At 33.8% G+C, this 24,281-nt stretch overlaps 1 protein-coding gene across 5 annotated transcripts in view; it reads right to left on the bottom strand.

The window, feature by feature from the left end:
* Positions 1–24,281, bottom strand: part of EXOC1 (exocyst complex component 1) — a 70,092-nt gene that overhangs the window by 7,768 nt on the left and 38,043 nt on the right. For 3 of the 5 annotated variants that reach the window (XM_077136920.1, XM_077136919.1, XM_077136922.1), the window contains 7 exons: positions 23,255–23,404; positions 13,219–13,324; positions 9,090–9,134; positions 7,626–7,789; positions 6,916–7,023; positions 5,550–5,626; positions 4,826–5,054 (listed from right to left, as the gene is read on the bottom strand). In XM_077136920.1, coding sequence (XP_076993035.1) covers positions 4,826–5,054; positions 5,550–5,626; positions 6,916–7,023; positions 7,626–7,789; positions 9,090–9,134; positions 13,219–13,324; positions 23,255–23,404 — 879 coding nt within the window. The remainder of the gene's footprint in view (positions 1–4,825; positions 5,055–5,549; positions 5,627–6,915; positions 7,024–7,625; positions 7,790–9,089; positions 9,135–13,218; positions 13,325–23,254; positions 23,405–24,281) is intronic. The other 2 variants (XM_077136921.1, XM_077136924.1) reach the window with 1 other exon arrangement.

The raw sequence follows: 24,281 nt of genomic DNA, 5'->3' as shown, positions 1-24,281 counted from the left end.
CAGTCTTAACTTCCAGTTCAATGGAATCATTGTGCTGTCTTCTGTTGGAAGCACTCTAAATTTGGAGGCAACACCTTTAGACTAGCAGAGCTTAAGGTCACAGGGACAGAAAGCAAAAATTTTCCTAGTGGATCACTAGAGGTAATAGTGAATAACTCTCATTTCTACCCCTTGATTCCTGTCTATGGGAGAAACAGCACTGAAAAGTGGACATTGATTTAGACCATACACCATCCTGGAGAACAATGCCCAACACTGCAAGGTATTGCTATGCAGTTGGCACTGTAACTGAATCTTCAAAAGAATATTATGCCACTGGCAAAGCCAGTGAATTCCCCAAGTATATGCGCATTCCTGCATTTTGTTTGCTGAGAAGTGGGTTTCTTGATCAGAAGCAATTCTGTATAGAATATCAGCATGGTGGATAAGCATCTGTAAGCATACAGATGGTAGTTTTGGCAGTAGTTTGGTATGCAGGGAAAACAAATCCGTATCCAGAGTGTGTGTCTATTCTGGTAAGAACAAAATGCTTCCACCATGGAAGGCACACTCAAATGAGGAATATGTTGCCTCCAAATCCAAAGAGACCGACTAGGCATTGTGCCTCTTTTTTTGGTTGTAGGAGGGGCTAGATACAACAGCTTATCCTTCACTTTAGAAGGAATATTTTGATTTGTCACATACACACTACCTAAAAATTTCACTGAGCTGGAAGGTCCTCGTCATGGTCAGGTTCATTTGTCAACTTGGCCAAGTGATGGTACCTGTTTGTCTGGTTGGGTAGGTGCTGGCCTGTCTGTTGCAATGAAACATTTCATAGAATTAAATCATGTTCACATCAGCTGTATCCTCAGCTGATTCCATTTGTAATTAGTCAAGGGGAGTGTTCTCTGTAATGAGTGATGCTTAAGCTAATCACTGGAAGCCTTTGAAGGAGGATTCAGAAGAGACAGGCTCTCTTCCTGCTTCGGCCGGCAAGCCTCTCCTGTGGAGTTCGTCCAGACCCTGCACTGGAATCGTCGGCTTCACAGCCTGCCCTGCGGATTTCGTACTCTGCGTTCCTACAGTCATGTGAGACACCTTTATAAATTTTATATTTGTCAGTGTTTCCTGTTGATTCTGTTTCTCTAGAGAACCCAAACTAATACAGTCCCTGAATTTTTGTTTTTCACCCTCAAATACCAAAGTACCTTCCAATTAAGTCTGGAGTAGCTGAACTTCTTGCTCACTAGGTCCAATCAGAATAATGTCATCGATAGAGTGGACCAATGTGGTATGATGTTCTATGGAAGGGACAGGTGGTCAAGGTCCCTGTGGACTAGATTATGCCATAGAACTGAAGACTTGATACACTCCTGAGTTAAAACAGTGAAGGTATATTGCTGGCCTTGCCAGTTGAAACCACCTGTTTCTGGTGGTTTTTACTAACAGGTACTGAGAAAAATGCATTTGCATATAAACAGCTGCATTGTTAAGTGCCAAGGGATGGGTTGATGTGCTCAAGCAATTACACCATATCTGGAACAACAGCTTGCAATTGGAGTGGGAGTCACTACCTGCTTAGGTTTATGATAATCCACTGTCATCCTTCAAGATCCATCTGTTTTCTACACAGGCCAAATAGGAAAGTTGAATGGAAATGTGGTGGGAATCACTGCCTCTGCATCCTTCAAGTCCCCGAGCTCATCCCTTTCTTTAACAACTGTACCCAGTATATTTAGAAACAACCCACAAAATTCATTATATTTTTTAACTCTATAAACTCTGAAGAATCAAAGACACTGTCACCCAGAGCCTTGCCTCTTCTAAGCTTCTGAGGACCCATACCCAGTGGTGATTACTGCGTATATCTCTTCAGTGCCATCCTGATCACTGGAAACAGAGTCATTAGTGGCTTTAAACCTAATCAGTTTAGAGAACTAATTCTAATTCTAAAAGCCTGTCATGGTTAGGGACATGTGTCAACTTGGCCAAGTTGTGGTACCTGTTTATCTGATTGGGCAAGCGCTGGCCTGTCTGTTACAATGAGGACATTTCATAGGATTAGGTCATGATCAGGTCAGCTGCATCCACAGCTGATTCCATTTGTAATCAGCCAAAGGAGAGTGTCTTCTGCAATTAGTGATGCTAAATCTAATCATGGGAAGCCTTTTAAGGAGGACTCATAGGAGACAGGTTTCATTCCTGCTTTGGCTGGTGAGCCTCTCCTGTGGAGTTCATCCAGGCCATCCATCAGAGTCATCGGCTTCGCAGCCTGCCCTGTGGATTTTGGACTCTGCATTCCTGCGGTCACGTGAGACACTTTTATAAATTTTATATTTGCAAGTGTTCCCTGTTGATTCTGTTTCTCTAGAGAACCCTAACTAACACAAAGCCCCAGAACCAACTCAGAAATCTCAGCCTCAAGAACCATTCTCTGTACCAAAATCTGTATTAGTCAGGGTTCCCCAGAGAAACAGAACTGACAGGATATAAATACGTATGTATGTAAATATTAGATATATTATAGGAATTGGCTCACATGACCATGGGGACTGACAAGTCTGTATTCTGTAAGGTGTACCGTTATTTGGGAATTCCAATGAAGGTTTCAATAAATTCAGCTATCTGGCTGAAGCAGAGACAGAAATTCTTCTTTCTGACTGGTATAATCATCAGTTCTCCTTTTAAAGTTCTTCAGCTAAATGAATTAGATTTCTTTCACTGCTGATGGCAATCTCCTTTGTTGTTTGTAGATGTAATCAGCCATGGATGCAATCAACTGACTAATACTTTAAAACCATAAAATACCCTAACGGTAACAATCAGGGTACTTTTGCTTCACCAAAAAACTGGACTCCATAACTTAGCCAAGTTGATACATCACAACTACTGTTATTACTATCACCATCACCACCACTGCTATTATTAGCTTTCAGTTATTAAGTTCTTATTCTGTGCCAGGCAATGTGCTTATCACTTCACGTGAACCTACAGCTACATCTAGCCACACCACAAATTGTGCTTTTAACAATTATGGGCTACTGGGATGAAAGATATTATATGAAGTTACATTTTACTGATTAAAGCAACTAAACGTTCGTATTCTGGAAATGTAGTCTTCTCATGATTTAGTGTTCTGCTAAGTTACATGAGCCTCTGTGCTGGTTTGAAAGGAAGTATGCGCCCTAAGAAAAGCCATGTTTTAATATAAATCTCATTTCTTAAAGGTAGAATAATCCCTATTCAATACTGTATATTTGAAACTGTAATGAGATCATCTCCCTGGTTGATGTGATTTAGTTAAGAATGGTTGTTAAACTGGATTAGGGGATGACATGTCTCCACCCATCTGAGTGGGTCTTGATTAGTTTCTGAAGTCCTATAAAAGAGGAAACATTTTGGAGAATGAGAGATTCAAAGAGATTCAGAGAGAGCAACACTACGAAGCAGAGAGTCCACCAGCCAGTGACCTTTGGAGATGAAGAAGGAAAATGCCTCCCGGGGAGCTTCATGAAATAGGAAACAAGGAGAGAAAGCTAGCAGATGACGCTGTATTTGCCATGTGCCCTTCCAGCCGAGAGAGAAGCCCTGACTGTGTTCGCCATGTGCCGTCTCACTTGAGAGAGAGACCCTGAACTTCATCGGTGTTCTTGAACCAAGGTATCTTTTCCATGGATGCCTTTGATTGGACATTTCTATAGACTTGTTTTAATTGGGACATTTTCTCGGCCTTAGAACTGTAAACTAGCAACTCATTAAATTCCCCTTTTAAAAGCCATTCCGTTTTTGGTATATTGCATTCCGGCAGCTAGCAAACTAGAACAGCCTCATTATCTTAGCCTTTGGTACCTCTTCCTTTTCCTTTTGTCTATCTGCCTGCAGTTAGACCTTCCAGGTTTATCACCACTTCTGGAGAAGTGGGGGGCAGGGGAAGGATAAAATTTTACATAGTCAAATTCCATAATACTTCAAATAGCAAGTGAAATCATTTGGTAGGGAAGAAGGATTAACAAGCCTATTGTAGTGACAGTTAAGTTTCTACAGTATACATACTGCTATCGTACTTTAAAAAACTCAATAAATATTATTTTATAAAAGTTAATATTGATTATAACAACCATTAATATTTTTCTATCTCATTACACTATAGATATACAAGGGCTGGATAGAACTTAAGGTTATATAGTAATTTTTAGTGATTTCATTGGTTGTTCAATTCTTATAATAAGAATATTCAAAAGATACATATTCACTTTTACAAATTAAGTATATTAATAAAATGAAGCTTTTTTAAAGACCTGGTCGCATCCAATTCATACTAGCAGGTTTACCAAAAACTAACAAACTATAAGAAAGTTATTAATGATTTTTTTTTTACTATTAGAACAGAGAAAATTGCTGAAATTATTATAACAATTTATTCTCAAATAAAGCAACAGAATTATTAAAATTATTAAAATATAAAACAAATAAGTAAATACTTTAAACAGTTAAAACAAACCCATTATTAATTTTCTTGTTGGAATATATTAAAAGAAGAACAACAGCAACAAACCAAGTGAGAGTTTAAATTATCTCATTAAATTAGCGGCAACTGTCATTGGGCCACCTATTTCAGAATTCACCAAGATTCAAAGTGGAGATAGAAACTAGCTGGCATAATGCCATCTGACTAACTGTTCAAATACACCAAATCCTTACAGTCAAACCCCTGCATTAAGGGTTTGGGGGACATGATCATCAGATCACCCAACAGAAAGCCGGAAAAACCCTGATTTAAATAAATACATTCACCTATCTTTTGCAGTAATTAAAATTCTAAATTATTAAAAACAAAACTTACAATGCATTTGTCAAAGTTCCTTTTGACAGTCACCAAAACATTTCCCAATGTAGTACTTAGAAAGGAAGCAGGGTCCACATTTTGTGCAGTCCATACATGATGACTCATTTTGACTAGCATATAAAGGGAATTAAAACTATCGATTTTATCTCCTAATGCAATTAGGTTGTTCAGTTCTGGCTCAATGCAGCGAAATATTTTAATCATCATCTGACGGATCATATCTTTCCTGTTCAGAAATCATACAAAATATGGAGTTATTAGAAGCCTCTAGTGAATTCACCTTTAACTTTATCCACTGGGTATATAACTAAGATTTTATGTTTTAAACTAAAAATTTCCAAATATGATGATCTAATTTTTCCACAACAGTATTCAACATAAAAATATGTTACTGAAGTTAAGATTTATCACAGAAAATAACTTTATGTTATCTGTAAAACTACATTCTGAAATGTGCTTTTTGATTTCTGAGAAACACACTGCAATTCAAAGGCTATTTCTAACTAACAAACATCAGAATTGATCACCTCTTTTTGTGATTACTGGAGCAAAGAAGAGCTGAAGAGCCCTACAATAAGGCCAACTTTATCTAATCCAATAAAATGTTTAATAAAACAACAGATACACATGTTGGGGGTCTGACCTTCAAAGAGCATCACTTCTCTATGCTTGATTTAAGGTTTTACTTTTCCAAAATAGACAACAGACAACAAACACATACTCAGATGAAACAGGTTGTGGTGTGGCAGAGTTATGGTGCCGTGATAATGTTCCTCCATCCAGATCCTCTGCTTCAGTCTGCAAAAATTATTCAGATACGTTACATAATAAAAAAGAGCAACAAATTGACTAGACTATATCAAAAGCCTACTCAGTCTTAAAATTCCTAGGAATGACTACATTCATAATGATTTTTAAAGGTAGTATTACTGACAAAGCTATAAAATTATGTTAAGAATGTTATTCTTCTTGAGAACAAAATCCTTTGTTCCTATATTTTATCCAAGAATTATTGTTGGGTAAAAAGTTTCGCTTGTGTTATTAACACACAAGGGGGCCAGGAGGCTTCAGGTGGGGTACAGGAGGACAGCTCAACAAAAAATTAAAAAACTTCTAGTAACAACTTTCAGAAGAGAAATTTAAATATGAAGGAAATTTCATCAATTATTCTTTAAAAATTTCAGCATTAAAAAAATATTACCAAAAAAATTCTTAGAGACATCGATAAGTAAACTATTTTACCACCACCACCACTAACAACAACTCTGTCCCCCCCATTATTTGCAATACCAATTAATTTCTCATTCATTTTCTGACTGCTTTTTACATGTTCGTTCTCCAAGGCATAATATTTTTAGATGACCTTATTTTAAATAATTCTTTTTTTTTATTGACAAACCTTAAATCACTCTTGCATTGTGCTTTTAAGTTTTTCAAGCTATTCTTGCAAATCTCTCCTTTTGCTCTCCCACATGGATGCCACCCGAGAGGCATACTGAACAAGTATTATTAAATTCATGTTATAGGTGAGGAAAACTGGAGCTTGGATAATTGGCCTAAAGTCTCATAGTTAGTTAGTAACAAAGCTATAATAAAGATCTGGGTCTTCTGAGTTCTCATTTTTTTTTCTAGACCCTGGTGTACACGCTCAAACACAATCTTTCTCTTTAACTGTAATTTTACTTGATAATTACTAAAATGTTAAAAATTGCTATTTAGGGGGAGGCCATGGTGGCTCAGCAGGCAGAGTTTCTTGCCTGCCATGCCGGAAACCTGGGTTCAATTCCTGGTGCCTGCCCATGCGAAAAAAAAAAAAAAAGCTATTTAAATAATGATCTTCTGCAAAGTAAATGTAGACATTTCCCCCTTCACTAATTTAGCAAATATTTAGGTTTAAGATTCTGAAATAATCAAATTAGATCCCCAAACTCCAGCTAGCATTGTTTTTATAATCTTGTGGTCTGATAAAAATTATTTTTAAAATCCTTATATCATAAACTCCTTTTCTATTCTGGATACTGAAATTGTTACCATGTATTAGATTGTTACAGATCATAAATACCAGCCAAAATAAATGTGAGCCATACCATAATTCCAGACATACTTTGATGTTGCTGTAGTTTGAAAAATTTGCTTATGAAGTCCTGTTCTGCTAGACATAGGGGCTCCAGTTCACTTAGTACCTGTTCAAAGATCTAAAGGAAACCAAAATGATCTATGATGAAAGAACCACACCAAATGCTTAAAATAACATTCCACATTTAACTGACTTTTCTGCAGGGACAAGATACTATATCTATAATCTCAATAGACTCCCAAAGACAAAAATTCTTCCAAGATTTATTGATCAACAGGGAAATACAGAGTTATCATAGAACACACTTAAAATAAAACTCAGTTATTCACTTCAAATCTGGAAAAAGGAACACAGAGATAAACTTCTGTGTCTATTCAGTGCACTGAAAAGAAGAGTTAGCTTCACAAAAACTGTTATTTCCTCTTTACTTGGTAGCTGCTTAAAGAATTTATCTAAGAAGTAAGCACTTTCAGATTCAAAACAAATAAATTTTAATGTCTTTGCTGTTACTCAACTGATAATTCTAATTTTAGATGTCATTTGACTAGTACTCCTTCTCAATTTCTGAATTCGAAAGTAAGATATGATTAATGTTTAAGAAAGCCAACAAACATTTCTTAATGTTTATGAAAGCTCTGAACATAGTAAAAGCATTAACAAATTGCTGTTAAAAAAGAACACTAATATTAATGTTTAAAAAGTATTAATTTGTTATTTTACCTTATCAAATTTGGTTCGGTCTGCGACATCGAGATCAGAAGCGGACATATTTCCCATATCCAGCAAGGAAGATGACTGAGATCTGCGATTCCCTGAACTTTGAACACTGAGCTTATTGAGACTAGAAGTAGATCCAGTTAATTTCCCAGAACTTCCATGAAGACCTAAGCAATAATAAAACTTTAAAAGCTGCGGCCTTAATCAATGAAAGATCTATAGTAAATATCAGGCCATCTCCTAATGTCTTGGTCTTCCAAAGCTTTACGACATGTTAATTACTGCACAAGTCTACTGTATGGAGAGGCCCTTATCTTTCACTAACATTCGTTTCCTATTCCTGGGCATATTGTGAAAGGAAGCAAAAACTGCACAGATCCATAGAATAGGACTGAAAGGAACCTTAAAGATAATATAGACTATCTCCCATCCATTGCAGGTCTGGTGACATCTCTAGACTAAATCAAGTTTTCTTTCCCACTCAAAAGATATTAATACAGATGAAGATAAATGACTCCCTAGTGTCCTAGCTACGTAACATGACTATTAAATTTCTGAAGAAAATGGCCATATCCCTTGCCTCCACATTAAATCAATATATTAGGTCAAACCATATGAAACTGCAAATAATCATTTTTGCCCTACCAAAAAGCTCAGTTACATATGGTCCAACTTAACACACTCCTGTACCCAGAAGCTCTACTTTCATAGAAAGTGAACTGCTCCCCTACAGTTCTCTAAAAACTAAACATAGCCTAAAAACCTGGTATAGTTAAAATACAACTAAAATGTTATGCATCACTAACCATATCAATATGGTTATCTGGTTTTGGTATAATCCTAGGTATTCATCTTAACCAAGAGGAAAAATGAAAACAATACAGCTGGGCAATATCGTATATATATATATATATCCAGGAATTCAAGGATACAATTTTTACAAGAAAAGGTAATGTTTTTATTCAGAATTAAATACAAACAATAAATAAATTTTTTTTTATTCTTCTTGAATAGTTTTCTGAGAAATATTTGCTGACCATTTGCTGATGGTCAGAAGTGATAAATCAGGATATACTTAGAGAATTAAAGATAAACTTTGGCTTCATTATTCAAAATATGACCATATGTGTAAGAATTTTTGAAGACTTTGCAAACAGCCTGAAAATGGAAATATATGGTTAAACTTTTCCATAAATTTCTAACACAAAGTTCTACCATTAAACAGAGAATTTTAACTACTGTAATATATTTCTTGGATGTAGCTATACCAACATAGATTTTTAACTACTGTAACATATCTTGGATGTAGCCATACCACTACCATCATACGGTTTTCTTTCACCAAATACCTGGCAACTTAGAGTAGTCAATATTTTTGGTGTTAACATTTTTCAAAACAAGTAACTAATTCTATGCATTAAACAAACATGTATTGAGAATACCTAGTAATACACTCAGCATACTCACTCTCTGTTTCCTGTTTGACAGCACTTTCTTTTCGAGGCAGTGTAGCTGTGATGGATTAGGTTGCAAGCATCAAAGACAAAGACAAGTTAATAAACTGCACTTTGCACAAACCATGCACAAGAGGAAGTTAAGCTTTTGTTTAAAAGACACATGCAAAGAACCATGAGCATCAAGTAACAAGAGGTGCAAACACATGTTTAGTTGGTCAGCTACTGTTTGAGAAATTATGAGAGAAAAAAAAAACTTTACTTGTCTTTTAATGTATCGCTTTTACTCAAACATTTAAGTGAAAATGTTTATATTTGAAACCTCTTCCCACTTAATAATGATTTTTTTTTTAGATTTATGAAAACGGTACACTTAAATTTTAACAAACTACATTTGGAAGTTTTGGTTTCTTGAGAAAATAGTACTTGAGTTCAAGTAAATAATTTAATACAGTGGAAATTCATTAGATTGAAATTGTAGATTTAGACATTAAATGCTTTACGGTCTTGTATTCCCTCGAAAACTCCTAAACGAATCTTCATTATACCAAATAATTTTATATATTACATCTGATAAAAATTATATGAATAGGACTTTAAAACCATTTAAAAATTAACACCAAAATGTCAAGCTCAATTACCTAGTAAATGGCTTGTGACCGCCAAGAATGAAAGGAATATATCTTAACATTAATTATAAGGAAATAGGGATGGAAGTTTAAAGCCCAGGGAACAGGTTTAATTCAGGAATCTTGAGTACTTTTTGATCATTTGGCATTTCTTTTATTCTAAAACGTCTCTCTCTATAATACTTATTAGATCAATCGTAGAGATCATCTTGTTACACATTCTAAACTCAAATTAAAAGTTAATGTGAAAGGCAAGGAAGGAAATCACAGAATGAAACAAAATTAAAGACTACAACTATAACCTAAAAATATCTTTAAAATAGAGAACAATGTATCAACTGATACTCTCCTTGCAAAACAAAGCCATGCTTGAAGGTAAAAGCCAAAGTATAAGCTAACTTGTCATTCCAGAGATATGGACATTCTAATAGTATTGGATGCATGAAGCTCAAAGGAATATAAAGCTGAAATTAGCTAAAGTGGCAAAAGACATCATGCTGGAGTTATACATCTTGCCAATCTGAACAGTACCTTCTGTCCTTACGGTGTCACTATGCTATGAGGCCCAGTTTCAGAGCAAAACCTAATACTTCATAGTTTTTTTTTAGTAGCAACAAAAAATACATCCACTAGTAGTGGCCATTTTAATTATCATTCATGGCTCATAAAAACAGTCTATCATTTCAACAATAATACTCAAAATTTTAAATAACTTTTAAAAAACTCACTGAAATATAAGCTTAAGAGTAGGATCTTTGTTATTGCTATATCCCTAGACCCTCGAACAGTATGCTTAGAACATAGTAGGTAATTAATAACTATTTGTTGAATGAATCTTCTAGCCAGCCCTGATTTCAGTCTTTTATTTAAGACTCTCTGAATTCCAGGCCTGTGCACTACACCCCCCTCAAAATTCAACAATAATGCTGCAATAACGGGATAGTCACATAGAAAAATAATTAAATGTGACCCCTACCATATAGCATACAAAAAAAGACTTCCTCTGAGGTCAACAAAATTTCTTGTTTAGTAGATAAAACAAAATGGAAAAATGATTTTGGCCTACCATCTGCAAGATTTGGAATATTAAATAGGAAGGGAAGAGCAATTATTCAAATATATATTTAAAATCAACTAATGAACTAACATGATATATACATTTTATCTTAGCTATAGAAAGAAAAAAAACTAATGATTTTAAAAATAATTACTAAATTTCCTTTGCCTGTCATTTCATTAAGTACATTTGTAGAGTACAAAGGGGAAATTAGCAAAGTATCAGTCCTGGGGGAAAAATTCCACAATTCTGAGGTTTTCAAAGTAGACCTATTAATCAAAAAAGGCAATGGCCTACATAAAGACCTTGTCACAGAGAATAAGATTCTTTCCAGCCGCCTTTAACTTAGATACATTCAAACTAACTTTGTATTCTCATCAACATTCATAATACAGAACTCCCTGAGCAAGAAAAAACAAAACACATTTTAATGTTATTTATAATTACTTAATTTTGATTCACTGAAAATTATTGTTTCAAAATTTCAGGTTTCTATTTTAATTTCTATTAAAGGTTCATTTAAACTTAATTGAATCACTCAAAAAATTTTTTTTAATTAACTTTCATTCTTATTTAAAACATCGCAGATTATTTGTATTTAACTTGAAATTTTTCTTAAAAATGCTAACAAAGTTTTAGATTTTCAAAGATGAACTGAACTGTTTTTATCTTTTGAATTATGTTTATTACTTAGTTTTTCTTCTCTTATAGCTATTACATCAAAATAACTGAAACTAATTTTCTGGTGCCATCAATTGTTACAAATTACTCTTATTCATTACCTTATTATTTAATAGATACATAGAAGAGACGTAACTTTAACACTGCTTTAAGAATATAAAAGTTCCTTCAAAATCTGTATTAGGTTAATTAAAATATTTTTAACAAGGTAGTTTAAGAACAACCCAAGGGGTAAGAAAAGAAAAAAACTTAAGTCTCTCATAGGTTAATAGATTATATCACTAGATACTCTTATATTTAGTTAAATAATATTTTTATTGTATCATTTATCTTAACATGAATCTTAGGTTTAATAAACTTTCATGATACTGCGATTAATGAATTTTAGAAAAGTTCCCCGTTTAAGTCTAGTTTCTATACGCTGAAGAAGAGACTTTACAAAATAAGAGATTCACTAACAAGTGGTGACAAATATGCTTAATGAAAACATTAAACATGTAACTCCATTAACAATATACTATTTACTAAAAAAAAAAAAATTAAAATGCATAACATATCCACAGTGAAAACATTAACAAGGGTATAAACAAAATGCTGTTTAAGAACAATTAACCTTTAGGATGAGTTAGCATTTCTGTTTCCAAAAGCCTATTGTCCCAAGATACTTAAAAGTATCTTCAACAAAGTGTTGCATATATATATATATATATATATATATATATAGTTGTTATATATACATATACACACACAGAGTCAAACCATTTCAAATGTCTAGACTAGTATAATCAATATATTAGTACTTCTTTAAAGAGGAAACAAAAGCAATTTTACCCACTAAAGACAGTCTTTTCTGTCCTAAAGAACAATGGAAAGATATGCTATTAATTTTCAATCTTGTTTCCTGAAGTTGCTGAGGGCATAGGCTCCTTTCAACAAGCAAATGCTAGACTCATTATTCTAAAGGGGAGATACGCGGACACACTGGGGAGTACACATGGTAGCCATTTAAGGCCAGGTTTTGACTTGAATAGGCACAGAACTCCATCCAAAAGGAACTCCAGGGATGGATGCATGCAAGAGCAGAATGTGGCCTCGGCAAATCACCTCCCCTACAATTTGATAATCTCACTGGCTATCCTTTCAAATACTGTTTTTTTAGTTAACATACTTAGAACTAAGAGCAACAAATATACATTTAAAAATATATCTCCTTGGAAAAATAAAGTATAATCACAGGAGAAATTCTGGCGACATTTTTATAGTGCTTTGGCAGGGAAGAAAACACTTAAAACTTTCTTTGTGATTCAAAATAGCCAGTGAGAAAAAAGCAGAAGCCAGGAATTCCTCTCATTTTCCTGTAGAGAGCAAGGACTTAAGAGAACAGTGACTTGCCCCCAAGTGGTATAAAATGCAGGGTGTCAGAAACTGAACTCTCAACATCTAAGCTCATAGCCTAATACTTTCTCTACTAGACTGCATTTCATTTTTTGGCCAACTGTGTTTCCTATGAATATACATGTTTAATTATAGCATGAATACACAATTGAATAACTGTCAATTCACATAGTACAGAATTGTAACTAGTAAAAAAATATTTACAGATATACATATTATTTGTTCTATGAAATACCTATAAATCAAACCAACATAGTTAGGCCTGCCCTTTCATTACTGTATCTTATACCACCTTCCTAAAAAGTCTTAGAATTATTTGTCATGAATAAAAACATTTTTAATATGAAAAGAAGACAATGAACTGAGGTGCCTAGGCTTACCAAACTTCTTGCTTTCTTTAGTTGTGCCTGTCATCTTGATCTTTGCAACTTCAAAAAAATCTTTTATTTCTCGCTCATACAGTCGTGATAAATAATCCATGTAATTCTTAAATAAAAGTAACATACTTATTAATAAAACAAAAATAACAATTTCCATTTTTCAATCCCACCAAATCCTTCATGTTTGTTTTAAATTTTGTGGTTGAAAACTTTGATGCATTTCAGAGGATACACAAAGTGGATGATTTTTCTGTCTTTTTTAAAAATTGCATAGGCATTATAACATACCAAAAATTTTTAAAAATACGAATTAAAAAGTACTTCTATTTTATTTTTATACATATTTTTTCACATATTTTAAATACAGCTGCAATCATACTGAATAGGCTATTTCAATTAAAGCTATTTTCATATACATAGTCCATGACTGTCCAGTCTTCATGATTTGTTTGAATGACTGCATAGTACTCCATTTTTTGATGTACCACAATTTAATAATCCAATCTCCTAGCATATGACACTTAAGTGGTTTCCATGTTTTTGCTATGACAGACAATGCTACAATAAGCTTTTCAGCTCTAAAGAATTGTTTCCTTGGAGTGATTTCCTAAGACTTGAATTACAGGACCAAAGAACACGGGAATCTTAAAGACTCTTCCTCCATACTGCCATTTTGCTTAAAAATAATCAAACTAATATACAGTGTCAATGACAATTAAGGAGTACATTTAGTTTCGCTGAACCCTTGTCAGCCTGGGGTATTACCCGTAAGTAGGTTAATTTAATGAGTATATCCCAAGATTTTCATAATTAAATAATTTATTTTCTTAAAACAGATTTGATTTATTCTAGCTTAAATGAAAACATTACTTAGCATAAAAATGAACTTACTTGAATCTTCTCATCACATAAAAATATTTTATACCTCAGGTGGGATTCCTCTACAATAGAAGACTACACATTTTTTCCAACTCCTAGTTAAATGTCATAGACAGACTCTAAATTTAAATAATTCAAAGGAGAAAAATTATACCTGGTGATTCTCTTAAATTTATCCTGGAATCCAAGCTTCAATTTTCTTTTTTTTTTAATTTATTTTTATTTTCCCCCCAACTTATTATTTCAAATTAACATATTCACCTTTAAAACAAGTTTATCTTGATTTAAACATCAGGTGCACTTCTCAAAACGCACATATTATGTAAATATTTGTCTGCTGACTCAGAGTTCACCACTGATTTTGTTAGATGTTTTACAGATATATCATTGTAAAATAGTATTTGAACTAAGCATAATACAAATAAACATAATAAAAATAAAGACCCTGACTTTCTCAATTGGTAGGCCAATACACTTCCCATATAATCTCTGCAAGAAAAGTTAACCAAATGGGCAATTCTTTACCCTGACCTTTGTCTAACTTTAAAAGTATAAAAAAATTAAAAAGAATACATAAATTAAAATATACTCTAAAATTAATTACTATTTCATTGGGCAACCTCACTTTTCAATGGGCTCAAATTACAGAAAACCTTTTTTTCCAGGCATTTAGCAGAACACACTGAATGGGTAAGGCCACAGACAGGTGTGACTGTATCAGTTTTTCATTGACCAAATACTGAAAGACACCTCTCACTTTGAGTATGTATTCTTTTAGCCCCTGTATATAGCACATAATGTAAAATTAAACTCTCATGAATTTGAGCATTTTATTATCTCAGGCAGTCTTTTAACTTTATTTTGAGCTGACTATGGATTCTTACAGAAACCTCCATGTTTTACTTTTTCTCAAGTGAAACTGAGGCTGAGAAGAAGTCTGAGGAATCTTCAGGACTCACTGTCAACATGGGGAGGTTATTAGGAGAGGATGAATCATCTCCATTATTAACTGCCTTATGTGCAGAAACCAGAGCTATAGTCAGGGATTGTCATACTTGGGAGGAGAGTGACTGGGTAGTTAAGCTACAGGACCAAACATTCTTATTTTCTACAGGTCCTAATTAGGCGTATCAAAATCAGGGCTTTGCTTAGATTCAGCTATACGTACAAATGGGACAATGACTAGCGATTCTTAGACCTAAAGAATTTGGAAAGGTGGAGAAGGAGGGCTTTTCCCATTCTTGCCAAGAAGTGTGAGCTGTGGACATCCAATCAAACTGCAAATAGTTATCTGGATTTAATACATTTTTACTAAAGAAACATTGGTTGGTTTGTTCCCCTTTTCTTCTTTCATTCCCTTCTTTATTCTTTCTTTTTTGTAATATTCCTGTTTTTTATAACATTTTAACAACCACATTAGATTGGAAGCAAAGCACACAGTCTGTCAAGAGCTTAAATTACAGAATGAAGTAATATATTCCTGGGAAATAAGTCAATTGCACAGAAAAGCTCATTAATATTGTCAACCAAAATTAATCTAAGTACAGAATGATTCCATAAATCATCTAGGTTGATTATAGTCTTGTTTTTTCACTTGAAATTACATTCATGAATACTACATTATATATAAAGATAGGGCAATGATACTCACAGAGAACACAATTAGGCAAAAAGCTTACTGATTACTTATTTGAATATTCATTAGGGGACAAAGCACCTGCTGGTATAAAATTCTTCAAAAGATATAATTAATGTTTAATTATTCAAAATATTAATCCTCCTAAACTTCAAAAGGCAAAGAATTCCAGTAATGTAAATATTTTTCCTTAAGATATCTCCAAATCAGAATTCTGTTGAATGAAAACAAAACAAAATAAAACACAACAGTGGAGTTGAATAATACTTAAAAGACTAATTCTGAGAAATAAAAATAATCTTACCTACAATAGCTAGCCAGATAACATGTAAATAAACACCTCAGGAGATGAACATCCATTTTGAAAATCATTTTTATTATAATTTTAAAAATATTCATTTTATCAGGGTTTATGTCTCCTTTTCTTATTTTATTTTGGTATTAGAAGGAGCCAGATTTTACTTTAAATGGGCAAAGATACTTCAAAGAGAAAATCCAGGAAGCGTGATATATAAGAATGTCCTATTACTGAATATGTTACATAAATGCAGTGTTAGGAATGCACGATTTGCCTTTCGCATAAATTTCTATTTAACCCTTCTGCCTTCTTCTGAAGCATGAACCTAAGATGTATGAAAGAGATTGCAATAATTATTTCAATAGGTATAAAGGTAAAATGAGTTAATGTACAGACATTAATTTCCTGGGAGAAGATAATCTTCATTTAAAAAATACTATGAATAGGGAGAAGGAGCAAAGGAGAAGGAGTTATAACAGAGAAGACACGATTTAATAAATGAGTATGACTGCTGAATTATTATATTGATACTTCTTTTAGTCTACAGCGTCTTGGAGCAGCTAGAAAGAAAAACGTGAAATGTGGAACTGTATCCCATAGCAACTATTGAAATCTGTTCTATAACTACTTGTTACACTGTACTTTGAAATTTATTGCTTTTTTGTATATGTTATATTTCACAATTAAAAAAACACTTTGAAAGGAAAGTACCTTTTTGAATAAAATGGGGCAAATACTAGCAAAAAATTGTGCTAGCAAAAGTAGCACACATACACACACATACACACACACACACACACACACACACACACACAAAGAGGGTGATGTTGTTACCTAATTCCCAGTTAGGAAATTTTTACATATAATCACACAAGTGATTATAGAGCCTTTACCTCAACAATTCCAAAATCTTCACTCCACGATTCAAAACATGGCGCTTTTACAAATTTAAGAACATCTTTTCAGACCACAGTTGCTACAAAATTATTACTAATAATTAAAATTGATTTCTGCATTGCTTGGATTTTCTAATTTTAAACTGCAAATTCATAAAAACTTTTTACTGAATTATTTTAAATATTTCTTCAGTGCATTTCAAAAGTAAACTGCTCTTTCAGCCAGGAATATCCAGACTATCATTAGCTATTATATATTTTAAATATTTGAGTTAGCTAGATAATAATTCTTGGATTTAAGAAAAATTCTTAAATCCATTAAAAAAAAAACTAACCTAGCTAATTCCTATATTAAGGTCACAGTATGCATGCCAGAGAAGTACTAAATATGGTTTATTACTATCATGGTCATTCGTTAAATCTAAGTCAAATTATGTCACCATACTGCTCAAAGCTCTCCACCACCCTCTCAACCCCCACCTCACTCACAGTAAAAGCCAGATCCTTACAATGATGGTCTCAGTCCCTTCCCAATCTGTTCTGCTCTACCACGGTCCTTACCTTCCTCTCTGCCCTTTTAAGGCTTTGCCTCTGGTTGACTGAGTTCCAATGCCTTGCCTCCTCGAGGCTCCTCAAGCACACCAAGCTTGTCTCCAACTTAGAGCACTGGCACTGTGCCTAGAATGGTTTCCCCTAGAAACCCATAATGCTCACTCCCATTTACCCTTTAAATCTGTGCTTAATGGCCATCTACTACTGCTGCTTTCTCTGACTACTCTATCTGCAAACCGCAATCTTCCCTAGTCATAACATTGCTTCCCCTTCCCTGCTGCATTTTTTTTCATAGCATTTAGCATCTTCTAAAATGCTATATGATAACTTCATCTTTCTCCATTAGGATATACTCTAAGAAGACAAGTACTTGCCTCTTACAGTCAGTGCTCTATGTCCAGTGCTTACAACAACGTCAGCAGGTAACAGGTGCTCAATTAATTTGCTGAATCAATACTAAATAAACGAGTCATCCTCAATTACTGATTTTCAGTCAGGAGAATACTATTCTTTTAGCTTCCAAGTCTAGCAAATTTGGCATCATCTTGTGCCATCTGTCTTTGGAGTCTCTTTTTTTTTGTTATCTTCTCTCTATTCCAGCCCTCATCTTCTTGGTTGTTCAAGATCTCATTTCATCTGAATTATTTCATGAGGTTCATAATTAACTTCTTCCATCTTATCTTTTTTCCCCCTGCTTGATGAATGCTCATCTTTTAAAATTTATTTGATTTAAGAAAACAAATTATACAACACTTAGAACCACCAACAATGGATATCTTAGTTAGCTTACCCATAGGCATATTTAAATAAAGTATTCGTATAATCATTGCAAAGTCTGTTTGCATAGTAAGTTTCATAAACCAATTTAAAATTAAGGCAACAAGGAAAAAGTCTACATATTCAGACAGAAAAGTTCTTAAATTCTAAGTATGAAACACTTAGATACCCTCTGATCAGCTGTCAAACTGTGAATGTTTTCAAAATACCAAATAGAGAGTACTTACAAATATCTGTATTGCTATAGTAATGATCTATGTTACTAAATATTTTCCTGAAATCAAATACAAATATTTTTACAATTAACATATGGAAATCTTAACCACCTAAAATGGCTATCTAAATTAGCTTATCCATGGACATACTAAAAAAATATAGCTAAGAAATCATTGTAAAGCCTATCTGTACAATATGTTTCATAAACCAATTTAAAATTAAAGCAAGAAAGGAAAAATATCGGGTGGGCCATGGTGGCTCAGCAGGCAAGGACGCTTGCCTGCCATGCCAGAGGACCCGGGTTCGATTCCTGGTGCCTGCCCATGTAAAAAAAAAGAAAGGAAAAAAATCTAAAAACAGATATCAGAGTTACTTGAATTCTACATATTAAACAGTATCATAAATACCATTTGATTAACTATCAAAACTGTGTGTGATTCAAAATATCAAGCAAAAAGTTATTACAAATACCAACTTTGCTACAGTAGTGAGCTATGTTACTAAATATTTTAAAATTTTTTATTTCAGAAATTTAATTGATCTGATATTACTGTAACTACCTATAGTTTTTTTTTAACCATTTTTTAGTTGTGAAATATAACATATATAGGGTGGGCCATGGTGGCTGAGTGGCAGAGTTCTCGCCTGCCATGCCAGAGACCCAGGTTTGGTTCCCAGTGCGTACCCATGGTAAAAAAAAAAAAAATTAAATATAACATACATATATACAAAGAAAAGAAAGAAAAAAAGTAATAATTTTATGATATTGAAAAAATTTCCTTTGATGCCTAACTTTTGAAGTGTTTTTATCAGTAAATTATGCTGGATTTTGTCAAATGCTATTTCAGCATCAATCAATATGATCACGCGATTTTTCCCTTTCAATTTGTTAATATGCTGTATTACGTTGATTGATTTTCTTATGCTGAACCAGCCTTGCATTCCTGGTATGAATCCCACTTGATCATAATGTATAATTCTTTCAATGTGGCACTGGATACAATTTGCTAGTATTTTGTTAAGAATTTTACATCCATGTTCACTAGTTTTCTTTTCTTGTATTGTCTTTATTCAATGTTTGTATTAGAGTGATGCTAGCTTCATAAAATGAGTTAGGTAGTGTTCCTTTTTCTTCAATTTTTTGGAAGAGTTTGAGTAGGATTGGTGTCAGTTCTTTTTGAAAAGTTTGATAAAATTCTTCTGTGAAGCCACCAGGTCCTGGGCTCTTTTCTTGTGGGAAGATTTCTGATGACTGATTGGATCTCTTTACTTGCAGTTGGTTTGTTGAGATCTATTTCTTCTCTAGTTAGTATAGGTAATTCATGTGTTTCTAGGAATTTGTCCATTTCAACTAAGTTATCTAGCTTATTGGCATATAGTTGTTCATAATATTCTTTGATGATTTTAAAAATTTCTTCATGATCTGCGGTAACACCCCTCTCTCATTTCTGATTTTATTTGTGGCCTTTCTTCTTTTTTAGTCTAGCTAGGGGACCATCAATTTTATTAATTTTCTCAAAGAACCAACTCCTAAATTTGTTGATTCCATTGTTTTATTGTTCTCCAGTTTGTTTATTTCTGCTTTAATCTTTTATTATTTTACTTTTTGAATTCCCTTTGGGGTTAGTTTGCTGTTCTTTCTCTAAATTCTCCAGGTGAGCAGTTAAATCCTCAAGTTTTGCTCATCCCTGCTTTTTAATATAGGCATTTAGGGCAATAAATTTCCTTCTCAGCACTGTATCCCATAAGTTTTGATACGTTGCATTCTCATTATCATTCGTCTCTAGATACTTACTGATTTCTCTAGCAATTTCTTCCTTGACCCACTGATTATTTAAGAGTGTGTTGTTTAATCTCCATATATTTGTGAAAGCTCTGGTTCTTTGGTGATTATTACTTCCCAGCTTTACTTCGTTGTGATCAGAGAAAGCGCTTTGAATAATTTCAGTCTTGTTAAATTTATAGAGACTCAGTTTATGTCCCAGTATACGATTTATCCTGGAGAACGTTCCATGTGCACTAGAGAAGAATGTGTATTTTGTTTTGGGATGTAATGACATATATACGTCTATTAGGTCTAATTCATTTATCTTATTGTTTAGGTTCTCTATTTTCTTGTTGACCCTTTGTGTGGTTGTTCTATCTATAGTGAAGAGTAGTGTATTGAAGTCTCCCACTATTACTCGTCATATATCACCTATAGCGCCCTTCAGTTTTTCCAGTATGTGCCTCATGTACTTTGGAGCTCCTTGATTGGGAGTGTACACATCTATGACTGTTATTTCTTCCTGGTGAATTGTGCCTTTTATTAATATGTAGTGTCCTTTTTTGTCTCTTATGACCTCTTTACATGTAAAGTCTTTTTGTCCGATATTAGTATAGCTACTCCTACTTTCTTTTGGCTACAGCTTGCATAGAAGATCTTTTTACATCCTTTCACTTTCAATCTAACTGTGTCCTTGAGTCTAAGATGCATTTCCTGTAAACAGAATATAGATGGATTATGTTTTCTGACCCATTCTGTCAGTATGAATCTTTTAATTGGTGAGTTTAGTCCACTGATATTCGAAGTAATCACTGGAAAAGCAGTTCTTGATTCTACCATCTTGTCCTTTAGTTTTTATTTGTCAGAGCTGTATATTATTTTCCTTCTCTCTCTGCTTTGTTTTAAATTGCCTTTATTCATATTCTTCAATTCTGTGCCCTCCTCCAGACCTTCCTCTCCTGTATCTTTTTTTATCAGCTGATAGGGCTCCCTTTAGTATTTCTTGTAGGGCTGGTCTCTTTTTGATTAGTTCTCTCAATCTTTCTTTATCTTTGAAGATTTTAATCTCTCCCTCAATTCTGAAGGATAACTTGGCTGGATAAAGAATTATTGGTTGAAAGCCTTTCTCATTCAGGATCTTAAAAATATACCACTGCCTTCTTGCTTCCCTGGTGCTTGTTGAGTAGTCTGAAGTTAGTCTTATGTGTTTTCCCTTGTATGTAGTAGATTGCTTTTCTCATGCTGCTTTCAGGATTTTCTGTTTCTCTTCAACACCTGAGAGTCTGATTAATATGTGTCTTGGAGTGGGCTTGTTTCGATTTTTTCTATTTGGAGCTCACTGGGCCTCTTTGATGTGTTTATTTGTGTCTTTTACAAGGGTTGGGAAGTTTTCTATGATTATATCTTCAACTAACTTTCTCAAACCTTTACTCTTCTCTTCTCCTTCTGGGACACCAGTAATTCCTATATTTTTGTGACTCTTTTTGTCCACCATTTCCCTAAGATCCAGTTGCATTTTTCCCATCTTTCTTGCCATTTGTTCTTTTGTGAGCTCTAATTCTACTGTTCTATCTTCTAGCTCATTTACTCTTCCTTTTGCTTCTTTGAATCTGCTATCGTGTGTCTCCAGTGTAGTTTTTAATTTGGTCTACTGTATCTTTCATTCTGTGAAATCTGCCATTTTTCTATTTAATCTCCCAAATTCTTCATGCTCTTCTAGTGTCTTCCTGATATCCTTTATTTCTTTATAAATATCCTTGAGTAGTTGTCCCCTCTGGAATTTTGATTTGGTTGTTTGTCTGGGCCATTTCTGCTGGGATCTTCATGTATTTTGTGATTTTCTGTTGTGTTCAGGGCAATTTGATTATCTTGATACGGTTATTATGCAAGTTGGTTTCCTTCACTCTTCTAAAGTTTTGTATTTACTTAATTTTTGCCGAATGTTTCTTTTGCACTTTAACTGTTGGTTACACTCTGCCAAATCAAGGTCCAGATCTCATGCAGGGAATACAATTCAACTTAAGGGTCCATTACGAGGGAGGCCAGAGTGCACAGGTACTCCAGTGGCAGAATGGGAGACCCAAGGTGGACTCCTACCACCCCAAACCTGCAGTCCTGGACATTTTCTCCCCATCTTCTATCTTGTTTCATGGAGCAGGAGTGAACTCACTCCACTCCAGTTTGCCATCTTCCTGGAAGCCAAGCATCATCTCTGAATGCTCCTCTTTTTCAAAATAATTTCTCACTGCTCTAGAATATGAAATTTCTGCTTTGGTGAGGCTTTCCTCCTCATTCTTTGGAAAAGGGAATATTTTTCCTGCCACTGTCAACACGTCTTGCTCCCCATCCCTGCAATGCCCTCCCTCTTATTTATGGCTTCTCTAAATCAACAATTATTTAAAATCCAATTCAAGTCTTATCTCTTCCCTAAGCCTTTAAGACAGAGATTTCTCCTTTCTCTAAACTTTCATAGATTTGAACTCATTTCTAGTTTAGTACTTAATTTTTTATGGATTATTTTATGTATGATTGTTCTTCAGGCTAGACTTATAAACTTTCTAAGGGACTACCCTTGTTTGGCTTGCTTGTTAGGCCCAAGTGCTTGGAATAGTGGCATGTTTGCTTAATAAAGAGGCACTTAATACTTGTTTACCTGAACAGACTGTAAATTCTTAGAGGGCAAATACTTCACTTACACATCTTCATACTCCCTATAGTTTCTAATTTCTATATTACATTTAAAGAAACTCAGGAAATGAGTATAGCATTTAACTAAATTCAATGAGCATTAGGCTACAGCATGACCTAATACTATTTTATACTAAATCTCAAAATTTAGTTACTCATTATCCAAGTATATAAAATAAATGCTGGTTATTGAGCACTCAGAAATTAAATTTTCTGCTTTTGCTAAAAAAGTATAAAGTATTTAAAATGTCATTTGGGGAAATACATGACCTCTTGATTATAAAAGATTATTCTCTATAGTCAATGAGTACATGATGTCACATCCATACCTTTGTTAGTCCCTCATATTTTCCATAATCTGTACTCTTTAGCCATTCCATCAGCTTGGCATATCGAAGCAAATCTCTATGAAATGGATGATGATTGGGTAAAGTCAGTTCAACAGAGTGTTGAGCAAGAGTTGAACTCTGATCATGACCCTAGAGTGAGTAAATAAATAAATAAATAAATAAATATCAGAGTATAAAGAAACACTGCTGCAACTGAAAATTCTGAACAATGACCAAATGCAGCCAAGCAAAACCAAGAGAACATAGAAGAATAAAAATCAAGTACTTACTTGTCTTCTTTGATCCTGTGTGTATCAACTAAAAATCATCACATAAAATAAACATAAGCAGGCAAGAATGGCCCTCTGATAAATCAACTATTCATTCCATCTTCTAAATGAGAATGAATGTTTTAATCAAGCTTGTCTTTTCCATATCATATCATTTTACAATTTACTAAGCAAATAAACTGCATAACATACTGTATTAAGAAACAAACCAAATAGGGAACTCAGTCAAAACAGAATTTCTACCTATATGGATTATAATGGAATTTCCATTATAACCTAGAGTTTATAGCATTTAAAACAGATAAAAATGTATAATATATAGGATTTTAGAGCTAAGAAGGACCATAGATGACTACATTCTGGACTTTCAAGAAAAATCCCTAATAATGTAATTAAAACTTTTCCATTAAACTGATTTGTTATTTTGTCTTTTTATTTCAAGAAGACTTTCATATAAGTAAATTAATAAGCTAACAAGCAGTCTTAGACATACGATGTATCCTGATTTCTGCCTTGGAAAAGACAGATCTGGTAGATCTAAAAGAAGAAACTGAGGCTCAATGGGTTAAGTAATTGGCTCCAGTCGCACAGGAAGAAAGCTACAACTGGAAGCTTGCTCATCTGAATCTCACTTCCATTTTAAAAACATGCCAAAAAAATCATTTTAACCAGATTCAATAACTGCAATTGCCTATTAGTTATTGATATTTAAAAATTCTTCCCAGCCCTCTTTTTTC

This window comes from Tamandua tetradactyla, chromosome 19 (assembly GCF_023851605.1).
Source record: "Tamandua tetradactyla isolate mTamTet1 chromosome 19, mTamTet1.pri, whole genome shotgun sequence".
Taxonomy (NCBI): domain Eukaryota; kingdom Metazoa; phylum Chordata; class Mammalia; order Pilosa; family Myrmecophagidae; genus Tamandua; species Tamandua tetradactyla.
The sequence above is the reverse complement of the archived record's forward strand: the minus strand, read 5'-3'. Positions and strand labels throughout refer to the sequence as shown.